Below are 15,564 nucleotides of genomic sequence, written 5' to 3' on the forward strand. Positions count from 1 at the left end.
CGTCTACATTCCTCAGCCATTTCTTCCTCAACAGCCGTATTTTCCTCATTTTTCAACTATCGTGACAAGAACGAAAGCTATAAACTTTTCATTAAACAATTTTTTATAGTGGAAAGGGAGATAAGAAGATCAAAATTTGTCTAGATTAGAAGGATTTGTTAATGTTGTTAACCGATTTTTATTTAACTTATGCATTTATTTAGTTTTGTATTATATTTTGGATTGAATATATGTTACAATAGAAAAAAACTGATAGAGAAAATTTGTTGGTGATTGTTATGAATCAGATTCGTGAACGTGAACACTAGTATTGGTTTTGCATTAAATTACAAAATATGGAAGAGTCCAGTTTGCCTCATTTCAATGATGTTGAGGTAAATTGTGCTCGAAACCTTAACTTTTTTGTTAACATGATTTTAAATTTATTGTATCATATTGTTTCTTTTGATATGTTGTATTAGGACATTCTAATTTTGTCTATTATAAAACTATTAAATGATCAGGAAAATGAACGTGATGAATTAGAAGATATGGAATGTGCAGAGGAAGAAGTAGAGCCTCATATTGGAATGGTGTTTGATTCAATTGATAGTTTGGTGAAGTATTACAAACGGTATGGTAACAAAATGGGATTTGAAGCAATGATATGTATGTCAAAGAAAGGCGAAGATGGAGAGATGAGATATGTGACAGTGGCATGTTCTTGTTATGGAAATGAGAGATGTAAGTCCAAAAATACCTTGAAAAAACAACCTGTTGCCAAAAAAGATTGTAAGAGTCGGATTAGTGCAACTTTGAATGGTGAATGCAAATGAGAAATTAAATCAGTTGTACTTGAACATAACCATGATCTTACAAGTCCGACAAAAAGAAGATATTTCAAGGTTAACCGAACGATACAACCTTATGTGAAAAGGCGACTTGAAGTTAATGATGTGGTTGGGATTAGACCATGTAAAAATTTTCAGTCATGTTCAGTTGAGGCAGGAGGTGTAGAGAATTTGACGTTTCTACAAAAAGATTGTAGGAATTACATTGAAAAAGTGAGAAAGCTACGACTTGGAGTTAGAGATGCTTCGGCAGTACTTGAGTATTTTAGGAAAATGCAAAAGGAGAATTCAATTTTCTGGTACATGATTGATGTAGATGAAGAGAGTCGATTACAGAATGTGTTATGGGTTGATGCTAGATTTAGGGCTGCATATAAAGAATTCGGTGATGTTATCACCTTCGACACAACGTATCTGACGAACAAGTATGATATGCCATTTGCTGCTTTTGTGGAGGTTGATCATCATGGATATTCGACGTTGTTAGGTTGTGGATTAATTTCTCATGAGTACACTGAGACATTTGTATGACTATTTCGTTCTTAGCTTGAATGCATGGATGTTGCTCCTAATGGAATTATCACTGATCAAGATAAGGCCATGCAAAATGCAATTGAGATGGTTTTCCCTGGTACAAGACATAGGTGGTGTTTATGACAAATAATGAAGAAACTGTCTAAAAAGTTAAGAGGGTATAAGGAATATGAAACTATAAAGTTTAAGTTGCAAAATGTTCTGTATGATTCCTTTACACGTGAAAAGAGTTCGAAGAGCGGTGGAACCAATTTGTTGATGTGCACAACCTTCACGAGAATGCATGGCTATGTGGATTATACAAAGAAAGAGTACGATGGGTGCCTGCATTTCTTAAAAATACTTTCTGAGCAGGTATGTCTATTACCCAACGTAGTGAAAGTATGTATGCATTTTTTGATGGGTATGTAAATTCCAAAACTACTTTGAAACAATTTGTGGAACAATATGATAATGCATTGCGAGCTAAAATGGAAAAAGAAAGGGAGGCTGATTTTAGATCTTTCAAATCTTGGATACCATGCATAACTAATTAACCAATTGAGAAAAAATTTCAAAATGCATACACAACTGCAAAGTTTAAAGAGTTTCAAGAAGAGATTGCGGGGAAGATTTATTGTGAGTTATCTTTTCTGAAAAAATGTGATTCATACGAGGAGTATCAAGTTTTGGAAGATGTTTGGTTTGGAGATAGTCATCGTGTTCTATATGCGATATACTTTAAAGAAAGTTCGTGTGATATTCATTGTACTTGTCATTTGTTTGAGTTCAGGGGGATTTTATGCAGACATACCATTATGGTGTTGATTCATAAAAGGGTTTCCCACGTTTCGGAAAAGTACATTTTATGGCGTTGGAGGAAAAATGTGAACATATGTCATATGAAAATTAAGGTTAGTTATAATAGGTGGAGCATCGACATTGAAGGACAACGTTTTGATAAGTTGTCTAATTTAATGCTGACAGTAGCGGATACGACATCAAACAATGAGGAAGATTATAATATGATGACTGAGTTTATGATTGAGATGAGGAAAAAGTTGGAGCAAAAAGAAAGTGAGGGAGGGCTTGGTACAAAAGTGAGCATCTCTTCCACAACCGGTTTGACTAGTCAAGATGGGGACAGTCCTCCAAAAGAGGGGACTAGTCTAATTATTAGTCCATAGGCAACTCGTAGCAAAGGTCATCCTCCATGTAGAAGAAAGCAATCGAAGGTTGAAGAAATTGTACGTAGGGTTAAAAAGAAAAAAATTACAAAAACAAAGAATTGGTATGAGTTATACATTATTTGAGTATTTTTTTTGAAACATTATTTACTTATTTGAAGTTTAGAATAATATCGACTTGATTATTATTGTGTTTTGATACTCTTTAGGAAAAGGATCATCGGTACAACGACAAATGGAACAGTTTCTTTCATGTACTTCCGTGGCCGATGCGAAACTCAAGTGTTGTCGAACGATGTTGTTACTACCCAGGTATGTGTTATGTATCTTGTATAATTGTAATTGCCTTAAGTTTTCTATAACGTGTGCTAAATTGTGGTTGTTAAACAATGACAGATGTCCACTGGTCCCGTTCCAAATCTCGTAAGACAAAGTAATTTCTATACTGGACAGGAGTTTGTAAATGATAAACATGTCTCGTTGGGAGATGTTTGATATTGTTGCCAGGTTGAAACATATAGAATTGTATTTGGTAGAAATTTTCATGCTTTGGTTAATTTCTGCTAAATGCAGTTGAGTTGTATGCTTATTCAGTTGTTTTATTTTTAGTGTTTTCATCATTGGTTGTGTAGGGTAGTGAATTCAATATAATGACGTTAACGTAACTTATTATGAATGTTTTCAGTATATATTATCGTCACATTGCAGACTCCGGTTGTACATGAAATTTTGGATATGCATTTCATTTGAGATTTGAATTTTGATGTCTTTCGGTATGTCTAGTATTACATATACAAATGCATTCAAAAGAGTTGTTCACATATGTATAAACAAAAGACAAAAGACAAATCTATTTATAAACAAAAGACAAGTCTATTTATAAACAAAAGAAAATCTTTATTAAGAACATCCGCTGAAATCAATCTATTAATAAACAAAAGGCAAAAATAATCTTCGTCCATAAAGCTAAGTATTTGAAGTACACATAATCATAATTAACATTCAGAGTGTGTTCCCCAAGAATGTTGACAAGGAGGTTGTTGAAAAAGTCTTCATCATGGTGCAGGGGGTGGAGGTTGACTGGAGGAGGAGGAGGCTGTTGAGAAGTTCTTCATTATGTTGAAAATCTCTGTCATGTGTTCCCCAATGATGTCAACTGTTTCTTCTATTCTTGATGCAAATGTGTTGAAATCACTTTGCAATTGATCATGTTGTTCTTGCATTTGCCTCTCAATACGTGAAAAACGCTCCTCTTGAAACTTTTCCATCCGCTCAAATCTGCTTTCTATTTCCTCTAAAGTATAAGAAGGCATATCTTTTACATTCTTAGATGATCCAGGCTCAGTACTCGTTCTTCTTTTTTTGTGCACATAGACTTGTCCTTCATTAACCCCTTCTGGAACACTGACACCTTCTTGAACTGTTGCATCTCCCTCCATTTCATCCCTAATCACAAACCATTGTCCTGCCATATTCTTTTTAATCAAACCTATTTTATTCAATGTCACATCCCCCAACACATTATTTGTAGAAAACTTAATCTTATTTGTTGCATCATCAAGGGTGATCTCAATATTCAACTTCTCACATATTAACGTAACAAGCATCCCCCAATATATTTCTCATTTTTCTGCTTGAATCTCTCTCAACTTCTTAATTAATAACTTCGATGAATTAACTTGTCTCCCTACTACTACTGCTTCCATGAACATTAAATCCTTAACCATCACATTTTCATTTGTTTCTTTCCTACTATTAAATGTGAAAGTCAGGTATCTATGAAATACTCTCATAGCAAGATTCTTTAACTTTATAGATTTACACCTATGTGGATGGTAAGTCCCTATCCCGGAAACATCAATCCAAGCTTGTTTGGAATCCCAGGTTTTAGATACGTTTTCCAAACCTTCAAAATCAAATCCTATCCAGGTTGTTAAATCTTGTGGTCTCACTACAAAGTTCTAATTCTTTAACCTAAAAAACATTGTATACACCGAAAACTCATCACTATCTGTCTCCACAACTTCCAAACTACCAAAAAACTCATATATTAAATGCTTATATCCATCATATCTCATATTGACCAAACGATCCCATTTCAAATTATTAATCCAACCATTGATTTCATCACCTAAACCTAAACTTGTTAGAAGTCCTAAATCCAAACTTCTTCCAAGGCAAATATCTCTTTTCGACACGTCTTCGTATTGTTTTTTATGTTGCAGGTCTCAAAATTGAATTGCAGATGATGATGTGCCTTCTTGAGGAATAGTTGTATTTTTTGCTCTCACAATTTTTTGCTTTCTTCTAAAACCTGTTTACATAAAAAAGTCGTTATCATAATCTGCCAAAGACAAAGAGCACAAGACAAAGAGCACCCCTTTTATTCAGTGATGTTTCTATGGCAGCATATGTTTTTTGTAAGTTCACAGAGCCAATCACTCTTAACATATACATTTTGAGATAAGAACTCAATTTATACAGCATAGAAAAGACTGTGTGAGGTCTGTGCATATTTGACACTAGAAGTAGTTTTGACAGTCAAAATGACCTACATTTTTCAGTGAACAAACTGTTTTGAGCTTAACTCTTGCCTCATAGTAATCATTAGAGTCAAGGCATCAATAGTTACAAAGGATGTCACAACAATGAAGATGGATCTGTCAATGTAGTAAACTGTGGACATATGAAATTATTATAGTTGTAATGTTGGCAAACTGTACCAGTTGATCCTATGACATTTTGAAAATGAAAACATGAAATACTCGTGCATTGTAGACAAGCCTAAATATCGTTTCCAAGCAAAAAACCAAAAAAAAAAAAAAAAAAAAAAAAAAATGCGACAACTAAATAAAACTGTGAATGGTTTCCAGGATTTACTGCCCTTAAACACTGAGTCCAAAACCATAAGCTTATGTCATCATATCCCTTTGTGAAACAGATGCCACACGATTTATTGCAAAAACAAATTGATTCTAGCTGTTCACCGAAACAACTTCCCTATGCTGGTCTTATATCGTCCTTAATAGCGTTTCAAAATCATGTAATCATGTGTGACATGGGTACCGAATTCTATAATACTTTCTTTTGGTGTTTATGTGTTTCTATTCTGTGCTTGTGTCTATTTACTCATTTCTTCAGGTGTTTTAAGTTGGACAGAGGATGTTGAAGCTAAGTAAAGAATCTGGAGTCCTTTCAAATTTCCAGTTTCAAACTTTGGGATTCTTGGATCACCTTATTGGCTCTCCTTCCCTTTGGAAAGGGTTTACTCTGTGTGAGTGTTTTCATTTTTAAAAATTGAGATCATGTGCTCAACCAGATAAATCAAATGAATACTTCTATTTATCAATCACACAAACCAGCCAAGTGATTCTAAATGTCTGCTCAACCAGATAAATCAAATGAATAAATGAAATCTATATAAACTACATTAAGTGATATTGTCTAAAATAATAAAATGGCCACAGTAAATAAATCTCAGTCTCTACTCTGACAGTATGTAAAAAGTAATAAATCTCTCCAAATAGATAATTAATCATTTAAACCTGATACTGAATACATAAGAGTTAATGCAAATTGAGCTTGTCCAAAGTAATACGATTTTATATATCATATTCACATACTAAATGTCATTGGAAAAGTATTATAACTGTTTTGTGCATATCTATTGCATTATAATTTTTTTTTTTTTCATTGCAAGGAAAGGTCCATATATTGCCTTGAACATTGGACGACCAATTCAAATGATGCCAAGACAATACAAGCACACTCTCTTGTCCCAAATCTATTACTTCCAATGGAGGTTTCAAAACAACTCCTGATGATTGCAGTGAGTGAACAGAAAATACAATGTGAAATCTAATAAACTGTTGATTCAATGTGTACTGAATTAATCTAAACTCTAAAGGCGACAACTGCAATAGTAACACTAACGAGCCAAACCAGATAAAAAAACTTATTAACCTAAACACTAAAACTAATTACTTCATTTTGACTGATACTGTCTATAGCACAATAAACTTAAAACTATTTTTTCTTTCCCTCTTTGTCTCTATAACAATGTGCATTTAAAATAAACTAGATTTGAAGTATTAACAATAGCAGAACACTTCTATTTATTAATCACATAAACTAGTCCCATCAAATTGACTGGATTTCTCTTTATCATTTCAACTCCAATCCAACACATTCATCCAACAAAAACTTACACCCAACCAAAAAAAAAAAAAAAAAAAAAATTGAAAAACGAAAGTGTCTAATTACCAATGGTAGATGAGGAAGACGAAGAACAAGCGCAGAAGAGGAAGACGAAGAACAAGAGCGCGAAGACGAAGAACAAGCAATAACGCAGATGGAAGACGAAGAAGATGCTAATGGCTGTGTGTTTTAATTTTAGAAACTTCCCCAAAATGTACCTAATACACGTGAACTCTTTTTTTAAATTTTAATTAAAGTATGGGCGGGCGTCCGTAAGTAATGGACGGCCGTCCTTTACATAAGGGACGGCCATCCAATCCTTATGGACGGCCGTCCATACATAATGGACAGACGTCTATTCCTTACGGAAGTCTGCCCACACTTAAAGGACAACCATCCAAAGTTTTTCTTTAGTTTTGTAAAACCAAAATAATGGACGGGCATCCATTCCTTACGGACGCCCGTCCAAAAGTAAGCGACGGCGGTCCACAATTTGTGGCGGGTGTCCCCAAAGTTTTTTTTTTTTTAATTTTCATATTTTGGTTAAGGACTGGCGTCCCTTATTTGTGGGAGCCTGTCCAAAATTAATGGATGGCCGTCCACAACGAATGAATGACCGTCCCTAAATGTTTTTTAATTTTTTAAAAAGAATTGTTAATGGACGGGCATCAATTAAAATATGAACGCCCGTCCAATATTTAGGGACAGCCGTCCATAACCTATGTACGGCTGTCCTTAATTTTTATAAAAAAAAATTATTCCATTTTACTTATGGACGGACGTACTTTAAATGGGGACGCCCGTCCGTAGTAAATGAACCCGCGTCCATATAATATGGATGGGAGTCCATGTAAGTGAACGACAGTCCATATTTAATGGACGACCGTTCACTAGAAAAATATTTAATAATGCGTCTAGATTGCTGGTGTGAGTCAGGGGACACGTAGGCTGATACACGTTTTCGGTGCAAAAATGCCGGTGTCTGTAGCGTTGTTGTTTACTTTTAGGGTGCATTTAGTAAGAAGTAATGTTAAATTATCTTATATTTCTTGATTATTACGTTTAATTGTTAAGTAATATAAAATTTTGTTAATCTTATAAAACCAATAGTACTTACTATTGGTAATATTAAAGGTGATCAGATTATCTCTATTTTCTTAGGTATTTTAATATTACTTAATAATATGATTTTTGTTACAATTTTACCCCTTAGGGGCTGTTTGGATGGGGTTAATATTAGATAACTGGTGCAATATTTTTTAAATTGAGCAAATGACAATGCTTGGTTAGTTTGTAAAAAATTATTCCTAGAATATTTTATGAAAGCAGTAGCATTTGGTCTAAATTAACCTTATATTTGTTAACATTTACAAAACACCCAATTCACTCATACAGACACTTTTGTCCTCACTTTTTAAATTATTTGGACGACATTGCCCTTATTATTGTCATTATTTACAGAAATGCCATTATACCCAGAACTAGCCACCATTACTGGAGGTTGCCAAAAGTCACTATTCCGCCAATGAGGCTTTTTTCTACTATGATCATAGATCCATGGTCAGAAAAAGCCAGATCTAGCTCTATCATGGGCAGATCTATGGTTGTGAAACGGCTGACGTTTTACGGCTAAAGACTTGGCCATTTCATGGGTAGATCTATGGTTGTGAAATGGCTAGATCTGTGGCATAGTTAGTGTCACGGCCAAATCTGTGGCAATGCTAGTGGCTGCTAGCAGTGGTGGCTGGCTGCCGTCAGTGGCTTGAGGTGGGTAGGGGTGTTTTTGTTCAGTTTAAAATATTTTTGGTTTCTAGGGTGTTTTGCTAAATCTGGAAAGTAGGGGGTTAAAAAAATTATTCAAAAAATAATAATAAAAAATACTATTATATTAATATTTAAAAAGGAGGGCAATTTAGTAATCTATATAACATATTATTCACCAATTTATTTGAATCAACCAAACACATTTTCTAAACATTTCCAGTAATCTTCAAAGTGATTTTTTATTCCGTTAATATAATATCGCCCTATTATATGATCCAAACGCCCACTTATTACTAAAATTTTAGGACAATAATGCCATTGTTTTTAAATTAATTTACATGAATCTAGCTATTACATTTTTACTCCAATTAATTAACTTTTTGGACAAAATTACCCTTGAATTCAAAACAAATTGCAGCCTATCCAAGCCACCACCCTCACCTAGTTGCTGCGGTCGGCCACCGTCGCCATTGCTAGAATAGAGCACGGTCAGTCAAAAATGGCCACTGTGCGCCAATATGGCTGAAAAACCACCAAATCTAATCTAGTGATTTCCGGCTAGATCTGTCATGATCTGGCCATTTCTAACAATAGATCTTGTCGGAAATGGCCATATCGGCACATGGAGACCATTTTCGACCAACCGTGTGCTATTGGGTTGTCGATTGCTAGAGACCGGTAGTGGTTGGGTTGGTGGGGGTGCATTTGTTGATTTTCTAAACTTTTATTATGGGGTTGTTTTTGCTAAGTTTTTAAATGTAGGGGGTTATATAATAATCTAAATAATAATATTTAATTAGAGGGCAATTCAGTTATCTAAATAACATACCAACCAATCTATTCATCTCAACCAAATATATTAATATAAGATATCCACCAATTTATTCCAACCAATCAAATACATTTCCCTAAACATTCCCAGTAATCTTCAAGGTAATCTATCTTTTCATTAATATCACATTCTCAATAATATAATATTCTCTGAACCAAACGCACCCTTACTCTAATGTTAATAATAACATTACTCTATTGGATTCTTAAGACAATTATAATTTGTTCTTGGTTTTCATCTTAATTAAATTCGTTATACTTTATAACTTTTTTTGATTAAAACTACAGTAAAGTGTTTTCTAGACATTCAAAAACGTCCAGAAGGTTTTCTTAATATTTTGTTACAATACAATCCACTAAAGAAAATGTGAAAATGTTTAACTTGTATGTGAAATATTATTATTTATTATTTTTTTTTTAATGATGGGGAATATCCAAACTAGTTTACACGTACCTCAATTAATCTCTCGACATTCTAAAATTATTGACCGGGTAAGAACTCCAATGGCCACCCTATACCCCAATTAATCTCTCAAGACCTTAAAACTATTGACTGATAAAAAATTAAATGACTATCTCTACTAGCAACCAAGGTAAATTAAACTCAAAGGTCAAAACCTATTAAATAATACATCCAAAAATCCTAGTGGACTAATTGGTTATATATTAACAAGAAGAAATGTTTGTAGAAGTTATCATGGCTTCTTAAAATAAAAGAAAAAAGCAGGGACACTGTCAGCCCTTCGGAGACTCCCCCGACTTTTTTAAAAATACTTTATAGCCCTTCAACTTTATCATTTACCCCTCTGAAGCCGAAAATATAATATCTCCCTAATAGGAGATCTATAATGAATAATACTTTGAGTACTAATGGATGGGTACTAATTTGTGTACTAACTAAAGCATAGTACCCGTACTATGCGCATAGTACGGGTACTATGCTTTAGTTAGTACACAAATTAGTACCCATCCATTAGTACCCATAGCATCACTCATCTATAATACTTTTTAAAAATCATGGGTGCACTTGATATTTGGCTCTCTATCAGGAAGTTGGATAGAGTTAACCCGAAAAAAGAAAGCAAGAAAAATGAATGTTAATCACAAATCTAGAAGAAATTTCTGGAAAAGGTCAGAAGCTACAGTTTATGACTTTGTATTTGAATCAACAAAACAAAATTAAATTGTCATTCTTCAGACGTCACAAACGTAACCCATAACAAAATGAGAACATATATTTTCATTCTGATACCAAGTAAAACCAAAAAAATAATGATAATAATCCAAGTACCAATGGAAAGAATCAGGATATCGACTCGAGAAAGAAAGCTCTAATTAATCCGCTTTTGGAACATCGCAACGAGGGAGGGCTCTTAAATGAAGATGGCATAGCCCACTGCATTGCATGCCAAAATCCAATCTCTATCTACATCCATCACGCCAATGCATTTGCAATTCTGTCCGACCACTGCACCTAACCTACATACAAGGCATAGACCTTGCCAAGGTGGCATCTTGCCTTAATATCAAATAATGGTCCAGTTCTCGGACAGCAAAATCTTTTGACTTCACTACTCACAATAGAAACAAAAAAATGTGGTTCGTCTAAACTTTTTGTTTCAATGCTATCATCTAATATGAAAAAAATTGCCAAAGGTGGGTGACTGTACAAATACTACCCCTATGCAGAACTTGGCCAAGTCAATGAAATAGACCTCCAAACAATATATGGAGAGTGTAAACCAAGCTAATCTTTTGGTAGATGATCTAGTCAAATTCTCAGCTGCTTGTCTAATGCATTCTCCTCCTGCAAGCACTCAAATCTGGTCATACGCAACAAACTCAATGATGAAGCAGATAAGGAAATTAAAATGAGTGAAACAATCAGAGCTCAAATATGAAAGCAATATCAGACACACAATAGTATATACATCTGCTTGTCTCCCCTTTTTTTATACATCTTCACCGTTCCCGAAAGCTATTTGATGAAAATGAATCCCATGAGTGATCTATAACCACACATCATAACTTTTACATGTAAGAGTGGTAAAATACGAAGTGGAGAGAAAAAAAACAGCAACAGTGTGTGAACTCATAGTAGCAACAAGGAGAAAATGTGCACATTGTGGCTGCAAAAACTAGTATATAGAACTCAGCTATTTTCACGCAAAAACATATTAGTATGTGATAAAAGCTTGCAATTTATAACAATATACTGTGCATTGGCTTCTCTTTTCTCTCTTGTTTTCTATCTTTTCACTGCAGTAGATATAACCGAAGTACGTAAAAGTATGACAGTCATACGATTTAGAAATGATTTCCACTAATCAAGCCATAATGCAAAGGATGTCTCCGCAATATATAATAATCCCCACTAGAAGATTGCATGTTAATTTCGAATCAACAAGCTCATGGTACCTGTTTAAAAGTCCATTGTGCCGAGCTTGATGCAAAAGAAAATCTTTCTTTTTCCTTATTATATTAGCAGTTCACAGTCATGCGATTTACAATGATTTTCACAAATCAAGCCATAATGCACGGGATGTCTCCACAGTAAATATATATATGATCCCCACTAGAAGATTGCATGTTAATTTATAATCAGCAAGATCATGCTACCTAATTAAAAATTCATTGGGAAGAGTTTGATGCAAAAAGAAAATCTTTCTTTTTCCTTATTACATTAGGAGTTCATGACTCTAATATAAGTAGGCATTTCGCATACAATTCTGGCTGAAAGTTAAACAATAAAGGTTCTAAGGTTTCATACCCTTCTCACTCTCTTTCCTCCTCTTTTTCATGTTTGCACACTGGCTTTAATTACAGCAGATTCTGTACTGATATTCTGATACAACAAACTCAATAAAAACCACCCCCATCCACCAATATTATTTCCACTAATATATTGATAGCCATATGTACAGTTCCCAGTACCATCCAGGGGCACTATTCATTGACCAAACCAGTCTACTTTTTCATCTCAATACTCTGGTCCACCAACTATACTTAAATGATAACCTTTATATTGTTAACCCACTATCAATATTAGATCCAAATTCTTGATTTGTATTATTACCTCTAATGAAACTGTCAACTTAAATATGATGGAAGAAGTTTCAACTATGAAAAGGCCATACTATGAGATAGGAGAAGATAAAAAGATTTGATGAGATTATTATAGAAAACTATTAAGGGAAATGACTAATGGACGAGAAATGCAAAAGTTATCATAGTGGCAATCTATTGGCCACAACAAACTATGTGAGGCACATCATAATGCCAACAATATGACAAAGAAACTGTGCCTTAAAGTTGATTGCTTTCTTAAAAATAAAATTAAAAAGCCTCATTCATTGGCTTGTGGTGAACAAGGATCAATTAAGTTCGTATCAAATAGCAAAAACTATATAATTTTGATTTCTTAAGATAAAACTAAACTTTGTGGAGGAAATACTTTATAGAACTGGCCAACTTCTTATACTGACATGATCACATGAAGTGAAATGAAGCAAATACAGAAAGAAGAATCAATTTCTTTTTTTAAAAACAGTCCACCTTCAAGATGAAGAGATTCACAATTCCAATCTTCTAAAGAGTCAATACCTCACTAGCTGGATAACCCTAATAATCAAATTCAAGGTTGTCCTACGCCATAGCTTTTGACACAACATTTGGATGGGTGCAGAAAATTAAATTCCACATGTAGATAAAAACACACTCTACAAAGTGATGTCGCTAATGAATCCATAATAAGAGAGAAACAACATATTACATGTGTACTTACATCTATAGACTGAAAAGATCTTCCCGTGGATCCCTTAGTTTGAGAGGCTTCAGTACCAGAACTAGATTCATGATCACCAATACCATCATTGTTACCCTACAAACAAGTAAGAAGAGTGGAAAAAATTGATACATCATTGATTTTATATAACATACGAAGAAATATGAACAATTGAACATACAGAACAAGCTTTAGGAATGAGTAAAGGTTGGATAACATGTCTATAAGAGAACATACTCTCACAAAGAAGTGAAAAATGTTAACTCTAAACATCCGATTGATGGCAACACATTTTATAAGCCATTGACAAACAAGCCCAAACACAAACACAATCCATGCCTTAAAGATAGATGCTCATAAATTTATTTTCTAACTTTTGTTCCAAAACCAAAGTTTATACTTTGAAAATGGAAATGACTCAGTGGATCTGCCAAACTCGAAAAATCTGCAGCCTACTGATTTCAGAAAATTCTTTTGCTCATCAATGTAAAAAAATTGTATCCATCTCCATCCCGAAGCAATCAAACAACTTCAAGCCTAGAATTTCAGGGGAAATGGAGAATACTAAGGCCATAAGAAGCAGTTACAAGACTTTATAAAAATCAACCTAAATTAGTATAATCAACTTAATCCACAAAGAAATGGCCAGCAAGCAATCAAACAACTTTAATCCGTTATTTCAATGGTAATGGACAACAATAATGCCCTAGATAGCAGTATATAATATTGTACAGCAGTATACTCCAAATACTCCTGAATCACAGCATTGTTTGACTGATTTATTTAGAGCTTCCAATTAACTTGTGTACAATTAGCAACATGAGTTATAGGATCAACATCAATTCCTCTAGCAGTAAGTTTATCATTGTTAGAAATTAATGACAAGCTTGTAAGGACAAGACTGCATTCTCAATTCAGTTAATCAGATGCAATTAAAATTCACTAAGACCTTTTCATCATCGTCAAGCTTTTACAATCATTCTACTCCTGTTTTCACGTTCATGCCTATCTTCCTTCAAAAGTATACTAAATCATATAACAATCACCCACATAGCGGATTGCCAAGCAACTTGATAATCCTAAATTCAAATACCAATCAGTTTCCTATCTAGTTAACTAAAACATTTGTTTCATAAAAACAATAACAATATATTGATGAAGGGCTAGATAACATACCACAAATGAATATTTGTTCTGCTGAGAATCTTCAAAGAGAGAAGAAAAATAAGCAGGGTCATAAATGGATCCTCCCAAAACATCATCACTCACAGAACGCTCTCTATTCCCAGCAGCAACAGCAGCAGGCGTAACCGGACTCAAAAAACTACTCCTCAAATCAAAATCAGGCTCTCTCGCACCACCACCACCCCCTTCCACATACGAAACCCCCAACCTGTACATCTGAATCCACAACAATGACGACGATAACCTCACCGAAAAACCAACAATTTGCATCGCCAAAGCCAGTTTAACCGAAAATATGAAATAAACTCCATAACTATCGGATGAAATATTCCAAATATCGTGCGAAAAAAGAATGAACCAAAAAGTATCAAGCAAAATGGCACAGAACAAAAGCACGGCGTAAGTCCTCCCAAGACTCTGACTGCTACTCTCAATTGCCACAAGCGCGAACAACGCTATCGCTAAATTTATTAACAAAACTCCGTTGTATAATGCGCTTAGCGATCCGATCAGCGCGCAACCTATCTAATTAATTAATAAATAAAAAACAAAAATCAAACAAGAAATTAAAAGAGTAAACCATGTAAAAATGAAAAAAGAAAGAGAGAGTACTTGAATGTAGATGAGAATGACGGCGATGTATTGGAGGCGATCGTAGTCGCGGAGGAAGCAGCTGAGTTCATCGCGGAGGCGGAGAGTGAGTGAGGAGCAGGAACAGGAACAGCAGCAACTACAGCAATTGCACATCATCTGTGGATCATTTGATTGGATTTAAATCGAATATGTTCATTTGTCTGTTTAAGTTGTTTTTGAATCCTGAGATTTTAATTTGAAGAGGAAGAAGAGATGAGACGAAACGGAAAGTTTTAATTAGTTTATGTTTATCAAAGAAAACCGTCTGCTTTCGCACGTGCATGGAGTATGATTGATTGCGTGGTGTGGTGACTATTAGGTGTGAAAGTGAATTGTCATTCTTTGGAGTTGGATCAAACCAAAGAATATACTACTGTTTAAATTCAATGTGAAATTAATTAATTAATTAATTAACTTATTTATTATATTGTAATTAAATAAAAATAACAATAAAGTACATTATGAAATAGGAAATTGTATTTTTTTTTTTTTTAATAAGGATTACTAGAAGTAATTCCTTTTATGTATAATTAAGAACACAAATCCCCAAATATCGTTAATATTTTGGTGTTAACATAAAGATACATGGGCAATTATGTAAATATTCATTGGCCTATCATATTATAAATTTTAATGGTAA

General features: G+C 34.0%; 1 protein-coding gene across 2 annotated transcripts; it reads right to left on the reverse strand.

Annotated features, from left to right (window-relative positions):
- Positions 1-10,473: 10,473 nt before the first annotated feature.
- Positions 10,474-15,136, reverse strand: LOC116107753. Of its 2 annotated transcripts, none has more exons than XM_031394056.1 (4): positions 14,904-15,136; positions 14,283-14,816; positions 13,107-13,202; positions 10,474-11,145 (listed from the first exon to the last, which is right to left on the reverse strand). In XM_031394056.1, the coding sequence occupies exons 1-4, from the start codon at positions 15,039-15,041 to the stop codon at positions 11,140-11,142; spliced, it is 774 nt and encodes a 257-aa protein (XP_031249916.1). In that variant the 5' UTR covers positions 15,042-15,136; the 3' UTR covers positions 10,474-11,139. The 2 variants fall into 2 exon arrangements, with proteins under 2 accessions (XP_031249916.1, XP_031249908.1); XM_031394048.1 differs by having other exon boundaries at positions 11,081-11,129.
- Positions 15,137-15,564: the final 428 nt, after the last annotated feature.

This window comes from Pistacia vera, unplaced genomic scaffold (assembly GCF_008641045.1).
Source record: "Pistacia vera cultivar Batoury unplaced genomic scaffold, PisVer_v2 Contig117, whole genome shotgun sequence".
NCBI lineage: Eukaryota > Viridiplantae > Streptophyta > Magnoliopsida > Sapindales > Anacardiaceae > Pistacia > Pistacia vera.